This window comes from Prorops nasuta, unplaced genomic scaffold, assembly GCF_024137725.1.
Source record: "Prorops nasuta isolate Cenicafe-Biocafe unplaced genomic scaffold, Cenicafe_Pnas_1.2 PNAS00011, whole genome shotgun sequence".
In the NCBI taxonomy this organism is placed as follows: Eukaryota; Metazoa; Arthropoda; class Insecta; order Hymenoptera; family Bethylidae; genus Prorops; species Prorops nasuta.
In genome coordinates, this window is record NW_027116808.1 from 5,600,112 (window position 1) to 5,626,361 (window position 26,250).

Sequence of the window (26,250 nt, forward strand, 5' to 3'; positions counted from 1 at the left end):
TTATTATATTCTCCACTGCTTAAAACTCGAATAAAATATATAAGGAAAAATGAAAAAAACTGTGCAGACACGTTTCACACTCGGTTGGCATTTGTGTGGACCTTTGGATTATGATGGTTTTACATTAGCGCGTCCTTGGACCAATTTAAACCATTGCAAAAATCTCAAATCACTTATAAGGCACTGTAGGAATAGGTGGGAAATATGCGCCAAGGACTTGCATCTGGGTCAAACTGGAAATTAACACTAAAACCGAATTACGTTTACCCCTGTCTTTTGTTAATAATTATCGATAATTAATTTCTTCCAGTTTTCTGCCACGCATTACGTTTCGTTATTCCTTTCTTTCATGCATATTGTACATAACCTAATTATGAGATTTTGTCAACGGTTTTGCAGTCGTGTGACTTGTGCTTTTTTTTAAGATACAAATTGCGCGTGTCGTCCGATCCAGGAAATCACATTGTTGCAGCGAACGTATTCTCAAATAGAGTAATTAATGTTATTGCAAAAAGTCGCACGTGTCTTTTTCCGCAATGCAACTATTGCAACATGTTATTATTTATTATTTGCACACCAATAATATTCAGCAATGAGAGTCTCGCTTGGATTGTACATGGAGGAACAAATATTAGCTAATATTAGTAAAAAAAACGTGTATACTTTGTAATTAAATGGAAGCAACTTTTAGCACCGAGTAAATATTTGATTGTGAATGTTAAATGTTGATTAAATCAATTATATAATTCGCATAAACTAGCAATAAATTAGGAAAATCTAATTGTGTAAATGTGTACGTATATGTACATGTGTGTATCATTTTAAGGAGTTGAAGAAAATTTTGATTTTAGCTGATAGTCATTTATTTTCTTAATAATTAATTTGACAATTTATTTGGTGTATCTTTAAATTTCAGAGTTAACGAAAATTTCTGCTTCCATCTTAATGGCTTCACCATACTCTCGTTCAAATGATGAGATTGATAAAAAATATGTGATTAATTTGTTGGCTTCTCTTTCTTCCCATTATCCTCGATGTTGGTTCATCTTAATTTTAATTATCATATAGTTAATTTATTAATCAACTTATTTTATGCTTACAGGCACACACCATTCTTGGCCAATGAATGTTAAAAATATCATAGTTTTTTGGTAAGGAAAAAATACAAAAGATATTACAAGATATACCAATGAAAACACACTAGAGCATGGACGTAAAAGAATTCACATATTTTTGTAGTAATAATAAAAGATAAATTTGTTGTCATGATATTTTATTAAAATCTTACAGTTTTTATTTTAAATAATCCTAAGAAAAAAATTTACACAGAATGTTGAAAACGTCTTTGTATCCCTTGTTATGTCAAAAATAAATTTCAGTACTTTAAAAAAACCATATCAGGAAGGACCATTTGCTTAATTTTGGATATAGTATCGATGAAGGTCATACGAAGGTCATCGTGAGAGTTTTAAATGGAACGATATATTTTTCATTATATGTATACACTACCGGTCAAAAGTTTAAGACCACTTGAGAAATTTGACTGAAAAACAGTTACTTCTTTAAAAAAACGCGCATAGCTTGTTAATGAAGAAAGATAATAGAAAATTCGAAACACCATTGGAAAGGTGATGAAATTCTCCATACGATGGAATTAGATTCATTTCCTAGAAGCTTATAATTACAGAATTGCAATGAAATAAAAATGCTGCTAAATTAAAAAAATTTAATTTTTCGTTATGTCAATTCAACCTGTTGCAGCGCTTGCAATAATTATGGTAACAGTGTGTGATACTTTGGTGACATAAAACACAAAGTTTTATCTTTAATTTGAGCCATCACACGTAACGATATTCATCGTATTCCCTGATTTTCATAATGTTTTTCTGAGTAATGTCGAGAAAAATTTTTGACCGAAAAACAACTGCCCAAGCATTTAAGACAATTTCAGATCGAAGAATCCGTCGGTATTAACGACTTATTCTACTTATTCCATATTGCACTTTTATTCAATTAAAAGAAATGTGATAATTGTAAATCTTCGAATTAATAAAATAGATTTGGTTAATTATTACTCTACATTTGTTGATTTAATTTAAAATTGAATAGTGCTTTGTGTTAATTGAATAAAAGTGCAATATGGAATAAGTCGTTAATACCGACGGATTCTTCGATCTGAAATTGTCTTAAATGCTTGGGCAGTTGTTTTTTGGTCAAAAATTTTTCTCGACATTACTCAGAAAAACGTTATGAAAATAAGGAAATACGATGAATATCGTTACGTGTGATGGCTCAAATTAAAGCTAAAACTTTGAGCTTTATGTCACCAAAGTTTCACATAGTTAGCATAATTATTACAAGCGCTGCAACAGGTTGAATTGACATAACGAAAAATTAAATTTTTTTAATTTAGCAGCATTTTTATTTCATTGCAATTCTGTAATTATAAGCTTCTAGGAAATGAATCTAATTCCATCGTATGGAGAATTTCATCACCTTTCCAATGGTGTTTCGAATTTTCTATTATCTTTCTTTATTAACAAGCTATGCGCATTTTTTTAAAGAAGTAACTGTTTTTCAGTCAAATTTCTCAAGTGGTCTTAAACTTTTGACCGGTAGTGTATATATATATATATATATATATATGTATATATTCTTGTAATTTATCTGAAAAGCTTTTGAAAACACTTTATTTCATGTACCATTTTATCCTACAGTCGTTCTCACCAGATATATTTCGATTTGAAATTATAAGTAGGTGATCGAGTAAGTGTATGTGCGTAACGGTCACACACACACTACTCCACACCAACCCACACTAATATGTAATTTCAAATCAACATATCTAGTAAACGACTGAGTAACATAATGCTTTTTTATAGTGTTCTGGAGAGCTCTTGAGATGACCTATAAGAATATATAACGAAAAAACTTTCGTTCTGTAGAAAAATTTTAAAGTGACCTTTGCACGACCTTCAACGTTCCACCCAAGATTAAGTCAATGACCTTATATATAATAGTTTCTTTTAAAATACTAAAAACCCAAGTTTAATCATTTTTGTCCATCGTATTTAATTTTTAATATAGCCAAAAGTACAAAAAATGTTGAACCATCTCTACATGTATTATAATTTCAAATACAAGTGTGAGTTGACATTAGTATTCGAATGGACTCTATCGGTACATCCTGTATAACCTCAAAAAACTGATTTAACAATTACATAATAACAATAATAATAAAGCACTATGTCATCAATCGAATATTTCATCGAAAAATCAAAGATGCCGAAGAATCAAAACTTCTTTACCCACCGAGCACTTATCTACAGGGCACAAACCACTTACTCTCTCAAAAAATAACACGTCTGGCAGCAGATGTCGACACTCGTACGAATCCCTCCAATTTGCACTCCCATGTCTGACTATCGTCGGATTTTACTACTAATATTTTTATTGATATAAAAAAATGTAACGTAACAAACCTTCAGCAAATAGGATTGAAAATAAATTTATCCACGAATAATGTTAACCTTAAAGATCGAAACGCAGCACTGGTGAGATCCACAGTTGATTTCAGAGAGGAAGAGGAGGGCGCAGAGTGTGTGTGTGTGTGGAGCTATTAATGCTATTATCTACTGAACCCAAGAAACGCGATTCGTTTGTCTTATTGATTCGATCGAGCTGGGCTGATCGGGAAACTTGTAGCAATATTTATGACGTTCGACTGACTCGATCGCAGCTCGGGCTTACGCGAGATAAATTAATTATCGCTGCGAAATGTCAGAGTATACGTGAGATGAGATAAATTACGTAGCACGTGTTAAGCTAAAATTGCAATCGTTCAGCGTTGGCATCAAATGCCAACTCGCTGCGAACTAGCGCATAATCATTTCGCGAGACGGTTCGTATTTAATTACTATCCTCAGCTGAAATTGAAATATATATCGTGCCATTGGCGTTAAACGAACGATACGTCACGAATGCAAGCTTAACAGAAATTTTTCTTCGAGTTCTCTTTCAATGATTTTGCTTAGGATTACAGTCTACGCGTGGTGTATCGTGCAAGGATTACGTCAATTGACAAAACTCTTTTCGAATGCTCGTAATTCAAGCTTTGGTGCAAAATAGACGAATCAGCAGGTAATTTATTGTTGTTTTTTACAAAAAAATTATCAATTTTATTAAATATTTATTTATACAATTTTTTTATTAACTATATATATATATATATAAGTACACATACATAGATATTTAATTGATAATTACAACTCCCACTCCCTAAATATTATTTCAGTGTAAAAAAATGGAATATTAATTAAAAAAAAAAATATTCAATTTTGTTAAAGCCAACATAGATTACGTAGGTCGCTATACACACTATTACACGTTACACAAAGAGTAAACAAGAAGTTTGTTTGATACGCGCAGAAATTCGGTCAATGAGAAAAGTTGCACATAAGGCCAGATTGATTTCTGGATAAAATGAGCTAAGTAGGGCAGAGAAAGGATGTAATAAGAATGAGAGAGGAAAATCGATAGAAGCGTCGGCCCTTCGTACTTTGCCCTACAGCCAATATACGCGAGGAAATAACTTTAAACCCCGCTTATACGACACCCGCAAATCCATTCTTTTCCAAACTCTAGACGAAAAGGACGCTTGCGTGTGCACTGGTGCATGCGTCTCCGGGTAACGATGTCCAAACCCCGAATAGGATCATATGGGATCCGGAACGACTCGATCAGAAATCTGTCAACATTTCATGTGGAAAAAAGAAATCCCCCAAGAAAGGTCATTTATGATTTGCGTGTGGTCACGTGCAGAGGTCGTACGTCCGTGCAAAGGTCAAGCGCAAAACCGATCGTCAGTGATGATCGGGAGTCCGGAAGAATCTTAGTTTAATAATTGTCCATGGGAATTATCGAATTCTGATGGTGAGAATGAGAAGCTCTTGATATTCCGCGAATATTAACGTTTGCAAACGTCGAAAATATCAAATACAGTGTTAATAAATTATTGTGATTCGTGGGAAGATAGTCTGTGTATCTCGTAACCGATTCGTGCGCAGTGAAGTTGGATGAGGATGATAATCGGGAGTCCGGAAGAAACCGAGTTTAATAATTTTCTATAAGAATAATCGAATGTAGTGATGAGAATAGAAACCTCTTTGTATTCCACGAACATTAACGTTTGCAAACGTCAAAAATATCAAATACATTTATATATATATATATATATAGTGTATACATAAATTGTTATGACTCCTAAGGAGATATTCTCTGTATCTCGTAACCGATTGGTGCGCAGTGAAGTTGCATGAGTATGAAAATCGGAAATCCGGAAGAACCCGAATTTAACAATTGTCCTATGCAATAATCGAATTCTGACGATTAAAACAAAAACCTCTTGATATTCCACGAACATTAACGTTCGCAAAGGTGAAAAATATGAAATACAGTGTATACATAAATTGTTATGATTCTTAGAAGACGGTCCGTGCGTCTCTCGGAACCGATTGGTGCGCAGCGAAGTTGGGTGAGGATCGTTGAATGCAGCTGTACGTACGTAGCACTCGAGCTTCTATTTCTAGCAGAGCTGGTGCGCTCGTGTGCAGATCGATCCGCGTACTCTTGCAAGATTCTAGGGTGGCTGTGTGGCCAGTGGGAGAGATAAAAAGGGAGGCAAAAGAGTGGGGTCGGAGCTGGGAGGAATGATCAAGTCGGAGAAGGACGCTGATTCTCTCGCGGGTCAAGGTTAACGGTGCCTCCCCTCGCTTCTTTCTTAAGCAAAATCTCCTCTTCCTCCTCACCCGACGCTCTCTTTCGCCATACCAGCCGAGGTTCGGTGCTCTCGCTCGACTCTCTTCCAGGCACACGAGCCAGTGTCAGAGGTTACTGAACCTCTACACTATATGTACACGCAATTCTCTCACATTTTTCTTCTTCTTATTGTTCTTCTTATTGTTGCTCCAACTAGCGCTTTTATGCGCCTACGACTATCGTAGTGTTATTATTGTTGTAACTCCAGGCTTTCGTTCTTGCTTAATCTTCTTTATCCCCCCCCCTTTACATACTTATACATTGTATATTATACACTATATAAAAATTTTCTCTCATATTTTCTTATTCTTATTATTATAATTATTATTAGCTATTACTCACACACACTTATTATACACAGTGTTATTATTATTGACCAGATTTCCTTCTCTCCTCAATCCCTTAACAACCCCCCCCCCCCCCCTTCTACACTAAAATGCTATGAATGGACTATATATATATATATATCTGAGAAATATTCATATATATATACATATATAACTCTTACCAATCCTTTAGCTTTTTCCTTCGTCATTCTTACCCATTTATCCATCCTTATCTATCGCATCTACATGGACATTCCACTCTTACAACGTTACGAAGCAGTTGCACTCGCTGAATCGTGTCGTAACCAGCTTCAATAATAGCATTCGATAAAGACAAATTTCTGTGCACGAATCGGAACAGCGTGTAACAACGAATCAGATTTCTTGCCTTAATTGTGTTTTCATACTTCGCCATTAAGAAAATATTTTTGTTACTTTGACACGCGATTACCAATATCAAATTTTATCACCCATTTCTTCACTCGTGCCCTGCATTATAATCGTGTCAATTGTTGTTTAAAAGTTACGTCGATTAATCGATGTGGTTCAATGTTTCGGTCAACTTATATATATATATATTATACTCGCCTATTTTTTCTCCCACTGCGTTCAACAAAAATATTAGGTACTGGATAATGAGAATATGGTTTCTTATCGAGCTGACCACCACGAAGCCTAATTCATTCGGGTTCTCAGAGATAAACGATAATGGTTTGTATAGGCAACATTCGATACTGTATTGATAAGGTGATTTAAACAATTCATTTTTTTGCTCGTTTTAACCCTTTGCACTAGATTTATTTTATCAAAGTAAATTAGTATTGTAACCTCCACAGTGTGACATACGAGTGAAAAGGGTTAAGGGGATCTCGGTAGGATTTTGCCTTTGGAAGCTGCATTTATAAAAATATTTTTAATAATTAATGAAAAAGTCTTGCAAAGAAAAAAAAAAGAAAATGGAAGGGAAAGAAATATTAAACAATAAACAATACATAGTCTCTACATTATTAGAATTATGATAAAAAAAATAAACAAAAATTAAGCCAGTTTTGGTCGATGGAAAATATTGCTGTTGATGTAAGCCAATTATAGTTTTACCCTACAACAATAACTACAAATACATATATAACGATGATAATTAAAGTCAACACCGCGATAGTGTACAATAGGAGAACAATTTTCTTCGAACGCTTGCAATTTCTTATCAAAATCAACAAAAGGACGCACTCGTCATTTTTAAAGGTCAACTTACATAAGTATATATATATAGTTATTTTCAATTTATTCAAAATTCTTTTTAATGTGCTATATATGTGTTTATATACACATATATACGTATCGCTATCTCTCCCTCTTTCAAATTGCGTCAAACTGTTGAAATATTTCTGTTTCGTGCATTTGTTCGAATGGAATTTTTGTCGACCTTATCTCACGTTTCGTTGCCGAACACTCTTGACCTTTGTCTCCGATTTTGTTTAAAAAAAGATTTTTTCCTTTCTGAAAAATTCACAGCTTCTTTCGTCAGCTTTTTAGAAATTTATCATGCACGCATAATGTCTCGTGGAGAGCATCACGATGACTCGGTAAATCTGACGTAACTATATCCATGTTCGCTCTTTATCAATGAATCTTCTAGGAATACTCGTAAAATTTGCAAAATCACGATCGATATTGCTACTACATATCGCGAATCTTCGGCGGAAATTGCACCAGCATGAAACATCGTTCGATAATTCGTGTTTCCCGATTTAGTTGAAAATCAGGTCGAAATACCTTAAAGCTTTTAGAGGTTATAAAGCCACGATCCAGAGTTTCCAATCGAAAAAATGTAAACAAAGGAAATGCGAAATATGACGAAGAAAACATTTGTAACGATTTTATAATTACCCTAGATTTATCAAAAAAATTATTTAATTCGAGGTTTTTCTTTGGTCGAACAATCATTCTGCACGTTATTCGCGAGATGTCGCTGAAACGAACCGTTGACCAATAGAATGCCAGAGAAATAAAACATTTTTTACACGAAAACTTTTTAATCAACGACCAGAACGATCAATTTTATGAGATATTTTTCTGTGGAATCTACTCTCTTTTTCTTTCTCTGCTCTTCTAAATAATATAATAAACTTGTTTTCAAGGTTATTTCCAAATGTTTACATTCCTATTATTGTTCCAACGAAATACAGGTAGAGAAAAAAAGCACTGCTTACAGCGCGTCTCCGATTGTTTAGCTTTACGTAGACTGCACCCTGACTCTACTATTTTTCTCTGTCGTTGATAAATATCATTGATGAAACATTGATTTATTCCTAAATGATCACGTCCATTCGAATATGACACATATTTTCTAGTTCAATGAACTTGTAGAAAATATCTTTGGCTTGAAAACTAATTTTTATGATAACACACGTGTCTCTCGCTCTTACACCGAAGTTGATAGTGGTATAAAATGATACTCGAGAAGAAAAAGCGACACTACCGTAGACGCGCGTGCACTCATAATACAAACCACGCGGGTATATGTATATATATACATATACTACAGTATAAACGTACTAAAAAAATTTGATCCATCTAGCACAAGCTAAATCGTCCAAATTAACAATTGGTAATTCCAATCTTGACAAATAACTCGATATACAAAGATAAATCAATTGTTCGCTAAACAGATTATTTACAGTAATAGAAGAAGAATGCTTTATTAAGGGCCGGTATTCGAAGAAAAGATAAAAAAGCGATTGCGGATTGAGTAAAATATTTTCTATGCTGTAACAGTAGGCAGGAATTTTTGTTTATATTGTCGATGCTTTCTCAGAAGTCAGTCGTAAAGTAATAACGGATTATTCGACAATTATTTAGAAATGTGTTCCTTTTTTCTCATCCTATTCCCCGAAGTCACGCGCGTCTTGCGCGATGATGTTTTTGTTGATAAAGTAATAACATTGGGGATGACTCGAAGTAACGCGCGCCTCCGATTATTATTATTCAACGAGAAATCCTAAAAAAGACAGATTTTTCCTCGTAATTGGTCCAATCGATTCGAAATTAAGGGAAACTTATAAGGAGAGTCAAAGCTCGATGCTATGTTTCATTATTTACCCCATATTTTCATTTGCCAACGTGCAAATAAATACCAACAAATTCCGTGGAAATAGCTTTACTGACGGCCTACCACTCGTTTCGTACAGTATACATATATATATTATTACAGAATTATATATTTGCCCGTGCAAACACACATCGACCCTGTTGAAAATTTGTATTAGCCTCCCCAATATGTATTATGAGGATTTAATGAAAATTTCATTCAGCTGTCAATTTTTGACGGATCGCCTCGAATCTCGCTTTCTTTAAAGCAGCACTTTTTCGACGATAGCTGTTTACGTTACGCGTAATATTTGAAGAGTTTACTTAATTATCAATGGACATTTTCAATCGAGAGATAAATTATAACAATTTTTTATTTACTTGCCGCTTTGATCAATTGTACAAAGGAAAACGTTTTTTTGTTTTTTTGCAGAACGTTCGTTTTGCTTGGACTATTAAACAAGTGGAGTTTTTCTGTGAGTTTTTAAACGTCTCGTTTGGATCGATTGCAAGTTATACGATTTAGGGATTTATTGGTATAAAAAAATTCCAAGAATAGTCAAAGTTTTTGTATGCAGATGTATGCCGAATAGTTGAAGTACAAGTAGTGAAATTTCTCAGAAGTTATTCGTATAACGCGCCTAAAGTAAGGTCTCCGGTAAGAGAGGGGTCACGTGACTCGAGAACAACCGAGAATAGCCAATCGTGGCTACCGAGGTTATAAATAGCAGGCGTAGCTGAGTGGGGAGCCTCTTTTGCTTCCCGCACTGTAGTGACTGTAGGTGATTCGCTCGCAGTCGCTTGCCTGGGCAGTGGGCTGGCATTCGCTCTCGGCCCTCGGGTCCTGGAAGCTTCTTAAAGTGTGTCCGGTCGTGCTTGCAGCCAGCACCGAATCACCGAGAAACCATCGAGGATCTGAAATTGCCGACAGAAAACTCCTTGCTAACACTTGGAAGCTGCGAAAGCTGGTGAGGAGCAAGCCGTTGAGCAACCGAGAAGAGGATTATTCGTCGATTAGTTTAAGAGTATTGGAACGTGAAAATGCCAGAAACCGCACACCACATGAACGGATACGCGAACGGCCACACGCCGCCGGAGCTTCAGCAAAACACAAGTTTCCTCTTCACCTCGGAGTCCGTCGGTGAGGGCCACCCAGGTAAAAACCATTTAACGGTTCAAGCCCTTTGGGATTTTCCATTAGCTACCTCCCTAAGTCTCACCTTTCTCAAAACTTTTCCCCCATTTTCCACCGGTCGGACCGCGTGGCTCGCTATCCAGCGCGTTTTTCACGTTCGATTCGACCGACTCTTTTCTCCTTTCCCCCACCAATGTCCGATTCCGTTTGCCACCAAAAACAATTTGCCTCGTTTCTCCCTCACTCGCTTAACACACAACCGCCTTTTCGCCCTTTCCCTCCTGAATTTTCACCTAACAATGCATGCCATTGTTACCCGTAAGTTTGTCAGCCTCTTTACTCGCTTTGCCAATGTTTCTTCTGTCCTTTCATTCTCTGTTTCATGTGAATTTTTCGCCTCTCCTCTTACCCCTCCACGGTTTTAGGGGATGAAAGACTGTGTTACGTTGTCGTGTTCGACGCTCGTCTTGCTGGCCGAGTTTTCTTGGCCTGCGCTAGCTATTAGCACGCGGCCACCGCCGTGAAGTTAACCGCGTTATGTGGATAGGATGATTCATAGCGAAAAGCCTATCGCCATGTGCTCACCAAACAATCTTCCATGAAACATTCCGTTTCTTGTTTATTCCAAGCCAAAACTCTCTAGTCGCATGGCCCCCAATGGATTGACTTAAAAATCTTAAATTTTCCATTCATATTTTCACCGAGATCTTTCATAATTTTCATGCAGATTTCATGCATCTTTTATTTCTATACCCCTTTCCTCCCCTCTTTGTCCAATCGTGTTTGAAAAATCTCGTTTATCGTAGATTGCCTTTCGTTACTGACTACTTTTTTTTCTACCTTTATTTCACTATGTAACTCGCTTTCACTAACTTCCTTGTGACATTCTTATGAAATCCCTTTGCAATTATTATTTCTCGTTTTTCATTCATGAAACTTGATCTTAGAAATTTTTTCCTTGTCCGCTCAAGCGTTGATTTTTAACATTTGTCATTGTTTATTCTACAACTTCTTTTACTAATATGACAAATTCAACAAATTAAATACTGGGCTTGACAAATTTACAAACCCCTTTTTAATCTATTTTGTTACATAAGAGCAATTATGTACTATATTTTCAATGTCAGCCTTGTCTTTAAGATAAGTTCATTATCTGCAATGAAATGTTAATTTTTCTGATAATTGAGCCTTTTTTTTTGTTATTTTGTCCTTTTACAATCCATAAGCTTATCGGTATAACCTACAATGCTCTACAAATTGATTGGTATTTTTATTTTGTAAAATATGTTTATTCATTCGGATAATTATTGCCTCTCGTTAATTCTGTCTTCTTTTTGCAGATAAAATGTGCGATCAAATCAGTGATGCTATCCTGGATGCACATTTGAGACAAGACCCGGATGCCAAAGTAGCTTGCGGTATAAATGCATTTTTATCACTAAATCTCTTTATTCTCATTGATTTCAACTTTTCTATTAGCTTTAAACTAATTTGTCAAACAATTAAAGTAACACTGATTCCTGATCTTGTAGAAACTGTTACAAAAACTGGGATGATTCTTCTCTGCGGTGAAATAACATCTAAAGCTGTGGTTGACTATCAAAAGATTGTCAGAGACACAGTAAATCATATTGGCTATGATGATTCGTCTAAAGGTAATTTGTTCAAAGCTTATAATACTTTCTGCTTTCTCTTGGCACTTTAATGTAAAAACTATCAAATAACTATATTTAGAAAGTAATTGCATGCCTCCAGTCTTCTATGAATGTTATTTAATTAGCACCTGTTAGATGTGGTTTTTAAGATATTAGATGAGTATACGATCGAATCGTGGCACAAGGACCACAAGTACCATGATCTTTAAACAAATGACTCCTAATAATAATGAAATAAAAGTGGTACAATTTTAATCTGGACTTGCTGTAAGTCCATGACTCGATCGCCATGAAATTTAATAATCCTGCTGTGATAGCCTTTTGGAAAACTATATGTGTAAGGGAATGGAAGAGAGTATATAATGTAAGCGTATAATGGTCGTGGCAGGATTCGATTGGCGTACGTTGAACCTTTTGGTGGCGATCGAACAGCAATCTCCAAATATCGCTGATGGTGTACATATGGACAGGGAAGAGAAGGACGTGGGTGCAGGTGATCAGGTACATAACCCATTCTGAGCCCGTGCCGCAGAGCAGCCAAAAATAATTTGTATCAATCAACTTCCCAGTTCTTATTTCAAATCTTGACATCAAATTATATTTACAGGTGTTCGTTAACTGTAATATATGAGAGTGTTTGCGAAGATAAAATTGTGTTGCATGTTTTAAGCTTATCGATGCAGCAATCTTCTATTGTATATACAACAAAAACTTTACGATTACATGTTAGTGAAAACATTTTCATAACAATAATAACACAAAATGTTTAACATAGTGTTGTCACTAATATTCATATATTTTTTCTAATGGACTGTCTCATAAATGTTGAAACATGTTTTCTCATTATCAAAATCATGTACGTTCATGTAATTAGAAAAGGAGCACATAATCGAATCTCATCGGAGGATGGATAATAAAAACTGTGGAATTCTCAGGATAGACTTTCCTTCCATTGGAATAGAGTTTTCTCAAAACTATGGTGAATATTTTGATCTTATATCTATGCATTTCTACAGGTTTTGACTACAAGCTGTGCAACGTTCTCCTGGCGTTAGACGCTCAATCACCAAATATTGCTGCGGGAGTTCATGAGAATCGTAGTGACGAAGAAGTGGGAGCAGGAGACCAGGTCAATTAACATTTCATTCATCTCACTTTGTAGTTCTTCTTGCAGAATGTGCTATTTTAGGAGTCACTTTAGTTCTCTGTAAATAACGTTCTGCCCGGTGCTTCCTGCATCTCTCATTCTGTTATTTCTTTTGTAAATATTCTCTTCTAATTTAATGAAATGCCAACTTGCACTGTAATCTTGGTAGTGAACTCTGTGCACTTTTAATTTTACTTCACTTTACAAATCGACAATTCATAGACCAGTTTTCCTTAAACTAGCACCTTTTAATTTCTATTGACATATAGATGGTGATTGGAATTTCGTTAACGTTCTTCTTACAAATTACTCGGTTGTATCATCTTACAACTTTTGTATTTTTCTTTCTCTCTGTTTTACCAGCTCTATCATTCTCATTGCAAACATTTTACAAATCTGAACATAAAGACGCACTTCGCTATTCAGCACCATAGGATCATTTTGTATCAAACATACTGTAATTAGTGTATTTTATTTAATAGTCATTATTTTTGTTATGAAAGTAATAATTTCTGTTAGTATAATGCCAAGAAACCCAAAGTCCATTATAAGCTGCTGTTCTGCTCTGTGTTGCACCCCTATTGCATGCTTTATTTTATTTTACTTTCCTTAAAGGTTTGTTTTAATTGAAAAGACTAATTCTCCAATTTATGTAACAAATATTGTTTCTCTACTTTGTATGGAAAACCTGATATGACTATTTGTTATCATCAGGATGTATAACATTGATTTTGTTTTCCAATTAATTTATGTTTAACCTTGTTAAAAGAGAAACTCACAAAAATCAAGGTAATATAACTTTTAGCTGGAATAACTCAAATTCTTCCATCAGGGCCTGATGTTTGGATATGCAACAGACGAAACAGATGAATGCATGCCACTGACGGTTGTGCTTGCACACAAATTAAACCAGAAGATTGCAGAGCTTAGACGAAGTGGCGAACTGTGGTGGGCAAGGCCAGATTCAAAAACACAGGTTCGTTCTTTTTCTTCATTTATATTTAATAACAGTCACATTAAACAAATTTAATTCATGCAAAGGACTATTCAGTGATGTTTTTTTTTTAAGTATTTGCTACTCTTGAGTGCCATGATGTTAACAACTTTCTGAGAGTGGTCCTTACAAGCTTTAAATAAATCAAGATAATTCATTTCAAAAATATCTCAACAAGTACATTTATATTAATTTTTAATATAGGTAACATGCGAATACGTAATGGATCGTGGAGCCTGCGTTCCAATGAGGGTCCACACAGTAGTCGTTTCAGTTCAGCACAGTGAAAAAGTCGGTTTAGATGAGTTGCGGAAAACTGTTATGGAGAAAGTAATCAAAGAAGTAATCCCAGCACGATACCTGGATGACAGAACAGTTTTTCACGTAAACCCTTGCGGAGTATTTATTATTGGCGGGCCACAGGTGCTTTTATGAATCTTATACAAGTTATCAATTGACTTGTAAAAACGTTTTCATTGATGACATTGATTAAATTTATTGAATTTATGTTTATTTAGAGCGACGCAGGCCTTACAGGCCGTAAAATAATTGTAGATACATATGGAGGATGGGGAGCACATGGTGGTGGTGCATTTTCTGGAAAGGATTTCACAAAAGTTGACAGATCGGCTGCCTATGCAGCAAGATGGGTGGCAAAATCTCTCGTAAAGGCCGGTCTTTGCAGACGCTGCCTCGTACAGGTATAGAAAAAATGAAACAAATATCTTTGAAATTACGTTCATACAAGGATTATTCAATGATGTTTATTTAAGTATTTGCTACTCTTGATTGTCATGATGTAAACAAAGTACTGAGAATAATCATATAAAAATGTATCTGCATTTATTAGGAAATAACAACTATGTAATTATAATAATTAATCGTCTGAATCGTGTTTCTTAGGTTTCCTATGCCATTGGCGTTGCAGAACCACTCTCAATTACGGTCTTTGATTACGGTACTTCCAAGTTATCTCAGAATGAACTCTTAGATATAGTGAACAAGAACTTCGACCTACGGCCTGGAAAAATCGTCAAGTGAGTATCATTTGAACATTGCTTAACCCTTTTCAAAGTGCACAGTTGGTTATAAGCTATCTATTCAAATGTAATAAGAGCTGCGAAATTATTAATCTTCATTTTTCTTTTAAAGGGAACTGAATCTTCGTAATCCCATCTATCAGCAGACCAGCACATATGGTCATTTTGGCAGGGATGGATTTACATGGGAACAACCGAAGTCTCTAGTTCTTGATTGATGAGAGGATTGGCCTTAAAACCACTTGTCGTTTCTTACTTTAAACGTCTTTCAACTGTATTTCTCTAACCATACAATGTCTCGCGAAGAATGCTCGAGATTTTCCTACCTCTGCGTTAAACTCGTCAAGTAGCCATTTAGCTAAATGAAAGCCATGTGCTCCCACCCTTATAGACGTTTCTTTTGCCTGCATTTTAGTGGGGAGAATCATGTTTTGTGCCACGCCAGGAATCTTCGACGTAGCATAAAATATCTTGTCTCATGAATGTTAATGATATAAATATCACGAAGGATCATCTTAGGTAATTGTTGACGAACATAGTGACAGCAAAAAAAAGACAAGTTCGTGATTTTTCGTGGCTGACGATGGCTATCGATGATGGTCGATGGCTCTCGATAGCCGTTAATGGCTTTTCCGTGAGTATCTATAGATGTTATTCGCAAAGAATTCATCAATCAAGATTCTATAAGGCTGGACAACGTTGTTCTTCACTTTCTCGTCTTGAACTTTGTATCACAAGTTAGTGAATTTCATGACAAAACTGTATAAAATGAAGTCTGCGAATGGTATCCGAATGGTATTTATGCATAGGGTTGCCAGAAATTCTGAATGTATAAAGAGAACAATTTAAATAAAAAAAGAGAATATTGCGGAAATAATTGAAATAAACGCATTTATTAAACAAAACTTGCATGAATGTACTGAACATAAATTATTTCCATATAGTTCAGTTAAATTCGGCTAAAATTCAGGAAATAATTATAAAAATACTTAAGTTTTGTTTTAATTTTTTATAAGGATGGTATAATATAAGGAGTGAAAATTTACAAAATTCAAATTCCTAGGGGATGAGCTAACGACGGGGGTGAAAAGAGGGTAACCTAGAATATCTCGGCTCCTATCGTTCGTAGAACGTATATTCCTTATTTATTTTACTCAGAAAAATATCATCTAAAACTTTTATTGGGCAATATTTTTTATAACGGATTCGGTTAAAAAGTGTAAAAATGTGAAAAAGTTAACTTGTTTAATTTAATATATCTAATCTGCTTATTTTGATCAAAAAAAGTTTAAATATATTTTGTAGAGCATTCAATTTACTACAATTCTGGCTAAATGGAATTTTATTTTCATTAAATATAACTTTAGAGAGAGGGTGCCGTTTTTTATCATTATAAATAACTAATTTTACTGAATGAGTAAGATACGCATCTTTACTATTCTTTACGTGCAAACATTTATTGCATTTTTTATTTTTTTATTTATTTCCAAATGCTTTAAAGAACAAACTCTTTTCCACACCTATCTTGGAGGTAGAGTTGGTGGCGCATTTTCTTTAACGTGGTATTTTCAGAAAACAAGTAATGCTGGAATCAATTGTAACGAAATGCGAGCTTTATGTTTTTCCAACGATCCTAAAACATCTCAAAAAGATAATGATACTTACTGCATACATTTAGAACGCGAATTCATTTTATTGAAGTGATATTTTAATTCATTCATACGCAAACGATCAATATAATACCACGTAGGTTTCAATTATAACATACCCATGATTACCATAGTGCATGTATAAAAAGTAGTTGAAAGTGTTTCAGTAAACCGAATATGTTATCTAAAGGTCAACATTAAGAAATGAAATTCACTTGTAAATTTACAAAATAACAGAGATCCACTGTTTTATAAAAATTATACTCTTTTTACACAAAATAATTTCATTTCTTTTAAAATTTGAATATTTAATTTATCAAAACGATACTTATTGCAATATGCAGTGAGTCATTATTGATGCGATAGAAAAATTTACCATTATCCTATTCAATTAACAAAGAACAAATGACACACTGATTTTCTTGTTACAATTGAAGCCATACGTTCAAAAATACTGTATACTAACATTTTTTCAACATAATTTTATATTTTAAAAACGCTCGGCATTGGAAAATTTACTCAAAAAATGACGATTGCAGCCATTTTTTTAATTTTACTACTTGCACAATAGTAACTAAACAATTCCAGATTAAAGAAAAAGTTAAATACTTAGAAAAGAGATACCAAATTTTATTTTCTCATTTCTATAAATACAGTGACTTAGTTGGCAGCTCTAAACTATTGTAACTACAGCGTCTTGTAATATTGAAGAAATGTATTGGAACGATTTTAAGTTTTATGAACGGATGGAGCAACAAATTTGAATGTTTCAATTGACACGTGTTACAATTGATTCTGGTCTCCAATATATATATTTCACGGCATTGTTTAATGAGTTAGTATCGAGACAATTACAATGCGTTTTCCATTAAAAATCTAAATTATTCGTAGTGTTTTGAAGATGATCCAGGAATATAGGTATATCATCTGGAGACTCATATTATTTTGTTATCATTTCCGGTTTCTGGAAGAAAACCATCGACTTCAGAGCCGAATATATTTTGTTCCTTATCCATATTCTAGGTAACTGCAAAATATTCGCAAGTATCTTCAACTATTTAAACTATAAATGAAAGACGTATTATAATTGTTCTCATTGCTAAATCAGTATGCAGTACCGTGGAATATGTCTTTTTGCGATGTTAAACTAAAAATGTGTCTCCAAATCCATCTCCAAGGTAGTGTAGAAAAGTTTGATTTTTAAAGCATTTTTGAAATAAATAAATAAAATAAGGAACTCAATCAATTCTTACATATAAAGAATAGTAAAAATACGTATTTTACTCATTTAGCAAAATTAATTATTTATAATGATCAACTTTGGCGCCCTCTACCTAAGGTTACATTTAATTTTATTTAGCCTGAACTATAGTAAAGTAAATGTTCTGCAAAAAATATTTCAACTGATTTTCGATTAAAATAACCGGATTAGAAATATTAAATTGAAAATATTAATTTTTCTAGATTTTTACCACTTTTTTATAATAACTTTTTAACCTAATCCGTTACAAAAAAATATTGTGTAATACAAATTTTAGAGAATATTTTTTTGTGTAAAATAAAAAAAAAATATAGGTTCTATATAACCCAGAGAAGCCTAGATATTCTCGGTTACACCCTTTTCAACCCCCTGCCGTTAGCTCACCCCCATGGAGTTAGAATTTTATACATTTTCACTCCTTATAGGATATACCATTCTGAAAAAAAATTGAAACCCAAAACTTAAGTATTTTTTATAATTATTTTTTTTTAATCGGACTGTACTATTGAGAAACTTCAAAATTTACTAATTTAGTAAAATTAGTTTATGAAAACTAATTGCTCCAAAAAATACTTCACAAAAAAAATTGTGAACACTTTTATATGAAAAAAGAGAAGTGATGTTCTCTTAAAAAAAGATATCCTGGCAGCCCTATTTATGCGTCATTATCATTATTTCTATGTCAGACGAGAGAAGACTGGTGGTGAATCACAAAATTTGGCTATTTCACGAATGAAGGCGTGGATATAGTTACACTTCTCTTCCTCAACACGAAACTTATGGTAATCCATCGAGAACTAGAAAACCCTGATAAGAAGCATGTACAGAAACGCAGGATGTGTGTGTAGAGACAGAAAACCGACGCAGTACAAATTCGACACGCAGGCGTGGACACTGGTTCTTCTTTCTCCCAAAGCTAATACCAAAATGGAAAAAATTTTTCATAGGCGAAATATGAAATTAAATGTGTGCGTATAACTATTAAGTTCTTTGGAAGAGATCTATGAGGAACTTTGAACTACTACTCGTTTACCAACTGTTTTGATGAATGACCCCTTGCGTGAAAAATAAACCAGTAGAGGAAAGGATGAGAATAATTTGTTAATGAAAATTGAAGCAAAGTCATCGAAATTAATTAATTGCGAATGAAGTAAAGAAGAGGAGCTTTACAACTGAAAAAATGGAATATTTTGCCAAAATGAACGAACGTTTCGATAAACTGTAAACTGAAGTTTATTGGTGCTTAATGAGAGAAGAGCAAGGAAACTAAAAATTTGACAGTGTTGTATCGCGCCTTCCATCAATGGGACAGCTGTCTATGGGTTTTTAGCAATTTAGTAGTTCGCACACGTACGTGAAAGCTCTAAGTTCGATTTTTAACCCTGAAAACTGTAGAATAGAAGTCCAGTCTATTACTATTCAAATCATACTTTTATGTATGTTTATTTATTACGATAGCATGAATTACAATCGAATACCAAGAAATACCGATCATTGTGCGCGTATTCAAGATACCGAAAAACCACTTTTAAAAAGGAACAAATTATTTATGAAGCGTGTTATGGCTATTGTGCATTTCTTCGTTTTAAATTATCATTTAATTAGTTCGATGTGAACTAGCAGCGTTAAAAATTAAATCATGGTCCTTTTATCATCGTCGTATGAATCTATTAGTTCCGGAGGTATGTCAATATATTTAAAAAAACACCGTGTAAGCTTTCAGATGTGTTCTACGAAGGAATGCATGATTATTTTCACAAACGAGAACTCAGCACGAATTGTGTGGCAGAGTTCGATAATTACTTCACCTTTTCTATCTGCTATCAAAATGTTATAGCATTCATTACTTTTAAACTAGAATAATTGATTGTAGAATATTTTTTGTTGGATTGATGTACAATTTGTTGCAGACTGGAAATGTAAAGGTGCACATAAAATCGTATACAAAAATCATAATAAAAGAAATTTTTTAATAAAATAATAAATCTTAAAAATTTATTTTCGAATTCATTTAAATTAGATTCCTATAAGAATCTCTCAGGGAGATGAACCAATTGGGCCAGAAAGTACAGTTTGTTACTGTTGTGCAATTCATATATATATATATATGTATATATATATATAGTTATATACATGTAATTACCTTACATACATAATACATTATTGCTTTAAATTATAATTAAGAACTCTAGCAAAAGAATCCTTTAATGCTTGAAATAAGTCTGAATCAGTGTAAGACAATAGTCATTTTCCAAATTCACATAGGAAATATACGTGTTCTTGGCTAAATACACCACATATTTGTATAAAAAATTTTACATATCCTTCTATAAACACTTAATGACAAATAAGTCCAATGTATATCTTAGACATTTTCAATTCGAATTCAATAAAAATATATCTTCGGCGTCGTAATGATTGAAGAATTTACAATACAATGCTGTGTGAATTATAGTTAATTCTACAACTAAACTCTTTTACTCCTGAATACATGATTAGATGAAGATCGATAACTTACACAAATGTTGAAAATACGAAAACTAAAATATGATCTTATTAATAAATCATGGAGTCAATTGATAACCAGTGCCAAAAAAAAACCTCCAATCGATGTTTTTCAATCAATATTCTTTTTAGCCAGAAATGATTATTCATATTCAAGTGATAAGTCTCTTGGTATTTAAAATATACATTACATACCTAAAGTCCAGGAAGTTTTTTTTTAAACCAATCATTTTTAATTTGTCATGATCTGTTTAGGTGCATGAATTCGACTATGCCTAAGGAGTGAACTTTTATCAGTGAATGACTTTTCACATTCAACGCATTTATAGGTTCTGCCAGTGTGTGTAACCAAATGCCTGCTGAGACCAGAAGCATGACAGAAAGCTTTAGGGCAAAGTTGACAATGATGAAGCTGAATGTTGTTTGGGTCCAATTTTTGATGTCTACGCATGTGAACTTTTAGAGCTTCTCTTTGAGTGAAACTCTTTTCACAGTGCTGACATTGGAATGGCTTCTGGCCAGAGTGAGTCATCAAATGACGAAGGAGAATCTCTTTCTGGGCAAATGCTCGGTGACAGATATTACAACCAAAAGGTTTTTCCCCTGAAAATCGATTGTATTGTTAATTAACAAATTATAGATGATAAATATAATTCAATTAATCAGTACTAACCTGTGTGAGTACGCTCGTGCCGAATCAATGCTGACCTCGTTGGGAACCATTTCTCACAGGCTTGGCATGTAAATCCTCTTTGAGTGGAATGAACGGACTGGTGACTCTTCAGCATTATTCTTCGTGTAAAAGCTTTTGGACACTTATCGCATTGAAAAACTTTCAACTCTTCGCTGGGATTTAGGATTACTTGATTTATCGGCTGCAGCTTCAGTGATTCTCCTTGAGGGTTACTGTTACTAGTCAACTCCATCATGTATACATTCTTATGATCTGCATTGGCAATTGCTCTCTGTACCTCTTCAGCCTCATCATCAGACTCCTGCTCTTGCTTAATTCTTGTTGTTCTTATTGTACAACGAGCTTTTGCTGTACGTTCTTCTGCTGGGACTAGCGTTATATTTACAGGATCTTCGGACAATGCTTCTTCCATATCTGGATTTTCAGAGGCCATTCCTAAATAATAAAGTAATTCATTTAGTATCTGGAACAATGATTGATTTAATTTTTTTAGAATAAAAATGACTAATTTACCCAAAATGTAACCACCAACTAGCTCCTCTTCTGTTACTTCTATAGGATCCCCTACATTTTGACTGCTGTCTCCTTTAGAAGACACCAAGTCAGCCAATAGTTGCTTAACCTGTTTGGATTTTCCACTGCTCGATGGCTCCTTAGACTCATCGGAATTAATTTCCTGGTTCTCAGTCTGCGCACCTTCCCCAGTCAACTGCTGAATCAACTTCATATGCTTTCTTAACTTCGTATCTGCTGCTTCGCACTTCTTTTTAAATTGATAAGACTTCTCCAGCTGGTATTTGCAAGGGTGACAGATCATATTTGGTAGGCCATCTTCCTCATAGACCTAAAAAGGGAATGAAATAAATCAATTTTGAGGCAGAAGATTCCAGACTGATAAGAATCATAACAGCTGATGAAGAGTGACGGAAGATTATCAGCGAACGATTTGTAAAGAGCCGCGAGGCGCTATTCAAGGGATGAAAGTGACGTAGCAAGAAAACTATTGGATAGATTTACGGGGAAATTCATCGGTAAACAACTGATTCTGATTCTAGATTCCTGCAAGAAGTATTATACATATAGTGGCCGTACTACAGATTTCTAAATTCATCGGTAAACGATTTGTCCGGAGGTTGATTCTAGATCCCTGCAATAAGAGGGAAGGTGAGTGAAAGCAAAGCCGATAACTCGGTAAGGCTGGTAGTTGCTTTGCGCAGTGCAAACTCATACCGATACAATCTTACTGTGCATGAGAACACAAGTACACAAACTGGACCTCTAATTGAACGCGAGCGATTCCTGGGTGGGAAAAGAGATAAGCTAGATTCCTATGTACCAATAATACTTGATTTTCCAGGCTAAAGCATTAACATACGTCAAACCGGATGATCTCCTTTACAATCAGGTTCGACAAGAGGTAGATCAATGAAAAATTCAAGGATTACGAGAAGCTTTTCGATGAGATATTTATCGAGATGTACTTTGTAGCTGGTAGGGCAAGAAGAGATAAACTAGATTCCTATGTTTGAACAAATTGAAGAATTTGGCTCTGGATGGAAGGTTAAAACGGCTATCGTTACACGTTGAGTTTTTGTCGGAAGAACTTACTTCGAGATTTAGACAGGCCATGATTCTAAGTGGCAACGGAATTGTTTCGTCTTCGTAAATCAGCACCATGTCCTCTTCCTTCGCCAGGCACAGTCGGCACAGCTCGTTCACGTGAATTATCACGTTGCTGGGGCTTTCCCCCTTTTTCCTGCTGTACGTCTTCATAGCTTAACAAAGGAGCTCTTCCCTTCGAGGAACTGCAAGGTTTTTTACTCCGTGAAAAGCGTGGAATATCGAAAAAAATTAAAAAAGTGGACTCGGTCACTCACAACGGGATCTATAATGGCGGCGGCGTCCAATCTCCCGAGATGCAAACTAAAGCCACTAAAACGGCGCTGCCATCTATAACACTATAACTCTATAACCCGCTATTGCCCGCCACTGCGTACTCAGCCGCCATTTTGTAGACTTGTGGAGGCACTGGCTAAACGGTTGGTTGGGAAGTGTAGGTCGCGCGCGCGTCTGGGAACTCTGGGAAGGGAACTGCTGCTGGGAACTATGGGAACTGACTGAACTGACTGAACCGAGGTGAGAGGTCTGAGAGAGAGATTCCCTCGGCAAAATTATATATTACAGACTACAGACAACATGGAGTCGGTAAGGCCGGTAACTGATATGGATTTTATATTTTACAGGCTATCTGGTACCTACCTACCAAGGGAAAATTACCAAATTATCGCTATATGTATAAAACGGCCGCTTTACTTTTTCTTCCGATAATAATAATTGATAAACCGCTTTTTCTATCTCGCCAGCGGTCGCTCAGAGTGACTTAGAGTGAACCTCGATTTCGTATATCGGTAAATCTTGAATCGCAAATTAATATTATTATTACCAATAATGATTCGTACTTTTAACATTGCAGTTTGCTGCAATTGTTCTGTAAAAAATCAATATAGAGCATTATCGATTATTGCATGATACGATAAATAGTAGATTTCTCAAAAGGCTCTTTAAATTATATTTTAAATATTAGTAAACCGCGTTATATTTACTTAGTATACGTACAAGTATATTTATGATTAAAAAATTAACACAGTACTGTGGGTGCTGTGCAATTCTAATTAGAGTTTTGATAATATAATTATAGCTGTTCCAAGAGTATCAAGTTGCTAAATATATTGTTTGTCGATGAAGTGAAAAGTGAAAAGTGGCAATTTTTGGTATTCTTGGCGTAACGCGAGGTCTTGGAATTTTTGGAGAAGCTACGAGCGAGGAAGTCGAGATAGAAACGGCAGTTGCCTTGCCAGGAAGAGATTAGAAATAGCTGATGCGCGCGGAAGAGAAAACGTATGCGACCGGCGACGCTGAGCTGAGTGGTGGTGTTCGAGACTGCCGGGACTGCGGGGGTGGAATTCGTTGATGCTTTTTCATGCTTTCGCTTGTCCGACAAGTCCAGTGTGTTTCGCCCCTCAAGGAACGCTTAGTTGATCCCGTTTTACACGCGAAGGTAGGCCATCTTACAGTTTACGGCCACGCGCTTCTCCTATTCCTTTTGATGGTATAAAACTCAACCACCATATAAACAAACTTCTTTTCTCTAATCATGTGGGAATCGTCTCAAGTTACTAATATAGATTTTTTATTAATTTTTAGTTCAAATCAAAGGAAGACCTAGTTTAATTAGTTTGCTGTCAAATCATCCATAGTGGTCATATTTTGTTTGATTTAAATTTTAAAATAAGCAAAAAAGCCATATTTTTTATACGAATAATGATTTCTTTTAATTGTTTCAGTTAATGCTAAATACTTAACTGTTACTTTAATTCTTTCTACTCAGAAACCACAGGAAGCTCCACTGGATTAGATTAATAAAGTTTAGATCTATAAAAAAAAAAGATTCACTCTGTACTATATAGATGGAATGGATATTTTAGTACACTCCCCAGGAAGGAATGCACTTGGCTTGTACATTCTGTAAAGTGATTTTTAGCACATTTCACCTTTTACCGTTTTCTTCAATAAATCTTATCTTTTTATGCCATATTTATTTATTAAACATCTATCTGTTCGATTAATATCTTTGATGAGAGTATTCCAGTGATTATTTTCGTGCAATTACAGTGTATCGAAATCAACGCGTCTTTTTGTTTACAATGAAAGTGGTGACATCTTTTATGGGTACTCGCAAATTTATCGGAATAACATTTTAAAATTGGTCCCAGGAAACATTGGTGATGTAAAGTATTACTGCATATTTCGTTCGACAATTTGTTAGAGGCGAAAAACTGTTGCAAAAATGCAAATTATAAATTGACAGTGAATCCCTAATCGTGCCACATTTGTGCAAATTAACTGCCAATTAGAAGTGAAACAATTGGGTATCTTAACAAAAACTATAACAAGATTTACCTTTGTACCCACTGGCACCGAGCTCAACATTATTATATATGTATAGACGCGATGGACAGAATTATATCGACGCTATTTAAGACCGATCGAATTTGTTCTATCAGTGTGATTTTATTTGTCGGCTCTTGGCTCGTGGTTCCCAACGGTCCCCGATGGATTTATTATTACGTCGACTGAAATTGTGAGAAATATCCTGATGGCTACGAGGGGTTCTATTTTTGTCGACAGTCCTCGATACGTTTATCTCGCTTTATTGGTAAAAATAGAATGCGATACTCTTCATCAGATTGCAGTAAGAATGAATTGTTACGTGAATTTGGTGTATGTGTGAGGGTGTGGGTGCGCACGCGTGTGTATACCAATTGCTCGGTGTAATCCAATACTGGGCGCTTCAGAATTTGCCTATGATGTAGATAAATTTGTAACAGTAGGAATTTCACTCTGGTAACAGAAATAACTAGCGTGGCCCACCAACCAACACAGATCGTCCAGCAATAAACGCTTGACTGAAAACCCCATTTTTTCACAAGAAAATTTCACCGTCATGCCGGCTATTTTCTCCGATCTCCGATCTCGTCAAATCTTTCGCACCAAGAGCAGATAAACACACAAGCGATTTACCTCGTTCTTCCAACGCTGCGTCGCGTCATCCGGCTAATTCTCGGCTATATAAACAACAAAATCATGTTGACAGAACGCATCGGTATATTTTCTTGGGGTATTCGAGGAGAATGAACGAATAGATTATATTGTAAAAGGAAGCTATCTTGAAAAAAGAGGAATACGTGAAGAACGAACCCTTGCTATAATAAACTAGTATAGTAGTGTAAGTATAGGTTAGGTACAGGGTTTGGTACAGGGTTAGGTACAAGCTTAAGTACAGGTTAAGTATAAGGGCCTCCGCACACCGTTTCCGTAGCTACATTACGTTACGTTAAGGCAGGATTAAACTTAATCTTAGCTTAGCGCACACAAAAGAT

The 26,250-nt window shown here is 34.9% G+C and overlaps 3 protein-coding genes across 5 annotated transcripts in view; 2 read left to right on the forward strand and 1 right to left on the reverse strand.

Annotated features, from left to right (window-relative positions):
* Positions 1–9,978: 9,978 nt before the first annotated feature.
* On the forward strand, positions 9,979–15,632 carry Sam-S (S-adenosylmethionine Synthetase). 2 transcript variants are annotated; one of them, XM_066734368.1, is made up of 9 exons: positions 9,979–10,386; positions 11,706–11,783; positions 11,898–12,020; positions 12,409–12,521; positions 14,000–14,143; positions 14,366–14,584; positions 14,680–14,862; positions 15,065–15,198; positions 15,314–15,632. In XM_066734368.1, the coding sequence occupies exons 1-9, from the start codon at positions 10,272–10,274 to the stop codon at positions 15,417–15,419; spliced, it is 1,215 nt and encodes a 404-aa protein (XP_066590465.1). In that variant the 5' UTR covers positions 9,979–10,271; the 3' UTR covers positions 15,420–15,632. The 2 variants fall into 2 exon arrangements, with proteins under 2 accessions (XP_066590465.1, XP_066590464.1); XM_066734367.1 differs by lacking the exon at positions 12,409–12,521 and adding an exon at positions 13,037–13,149 and having other exon boundaries at positions 9,980–10,386.
* Positions 15,633–16,640: 1,008 nt separating this feature from the next.
* On the reverse strand, positions 16,641–23,323 carry LOC136777784 (zinc finger protein 189-like). Its single transcript, XM_066734366.1, has 5 exons — positions 23,188–23,323; positions 22,919–23,115; positions 21,824–22,154; positions 21,290–21,745; positions 16,641–21,219 (listed from the first exon to the last, which is right to left on the reverse strand). Exons 2-5 carry the CDS (start codon positions 23,081–23,083, stop codon positions 20,849–20,851), a joined length of 1,323 nt encoding a protein of 440 aa, XP_066590463.1. The 5' UTR covers positions 23,084–23,115; positions 23,188–23,323; the 3' UTR covers positions 16,641–20,848.
* LOC136777786 (uncharacterized) overlaps positions 23,314–26,250 on the forward strand; it is a 77,057-nt gene continuing 74,120 nt past the window's right edge. Inside the window, exons 1-3 of one of the 2 annotated variants that reach the window (XM_066734371.1) lie at positions 23,314–23,446; positions 23,554–23,718; positions 24,009–24,419. The gene's annotated coding sequence lies outside the window, so the exon portion shown is untranslated. The remainder of the gene's footprint in view (positions 23,447–23,553; positions 23,719–24,008; positions 24,420–26,250) is intronic. The other variant, XM_066734369.1, reaches the window with a different exon arrangement.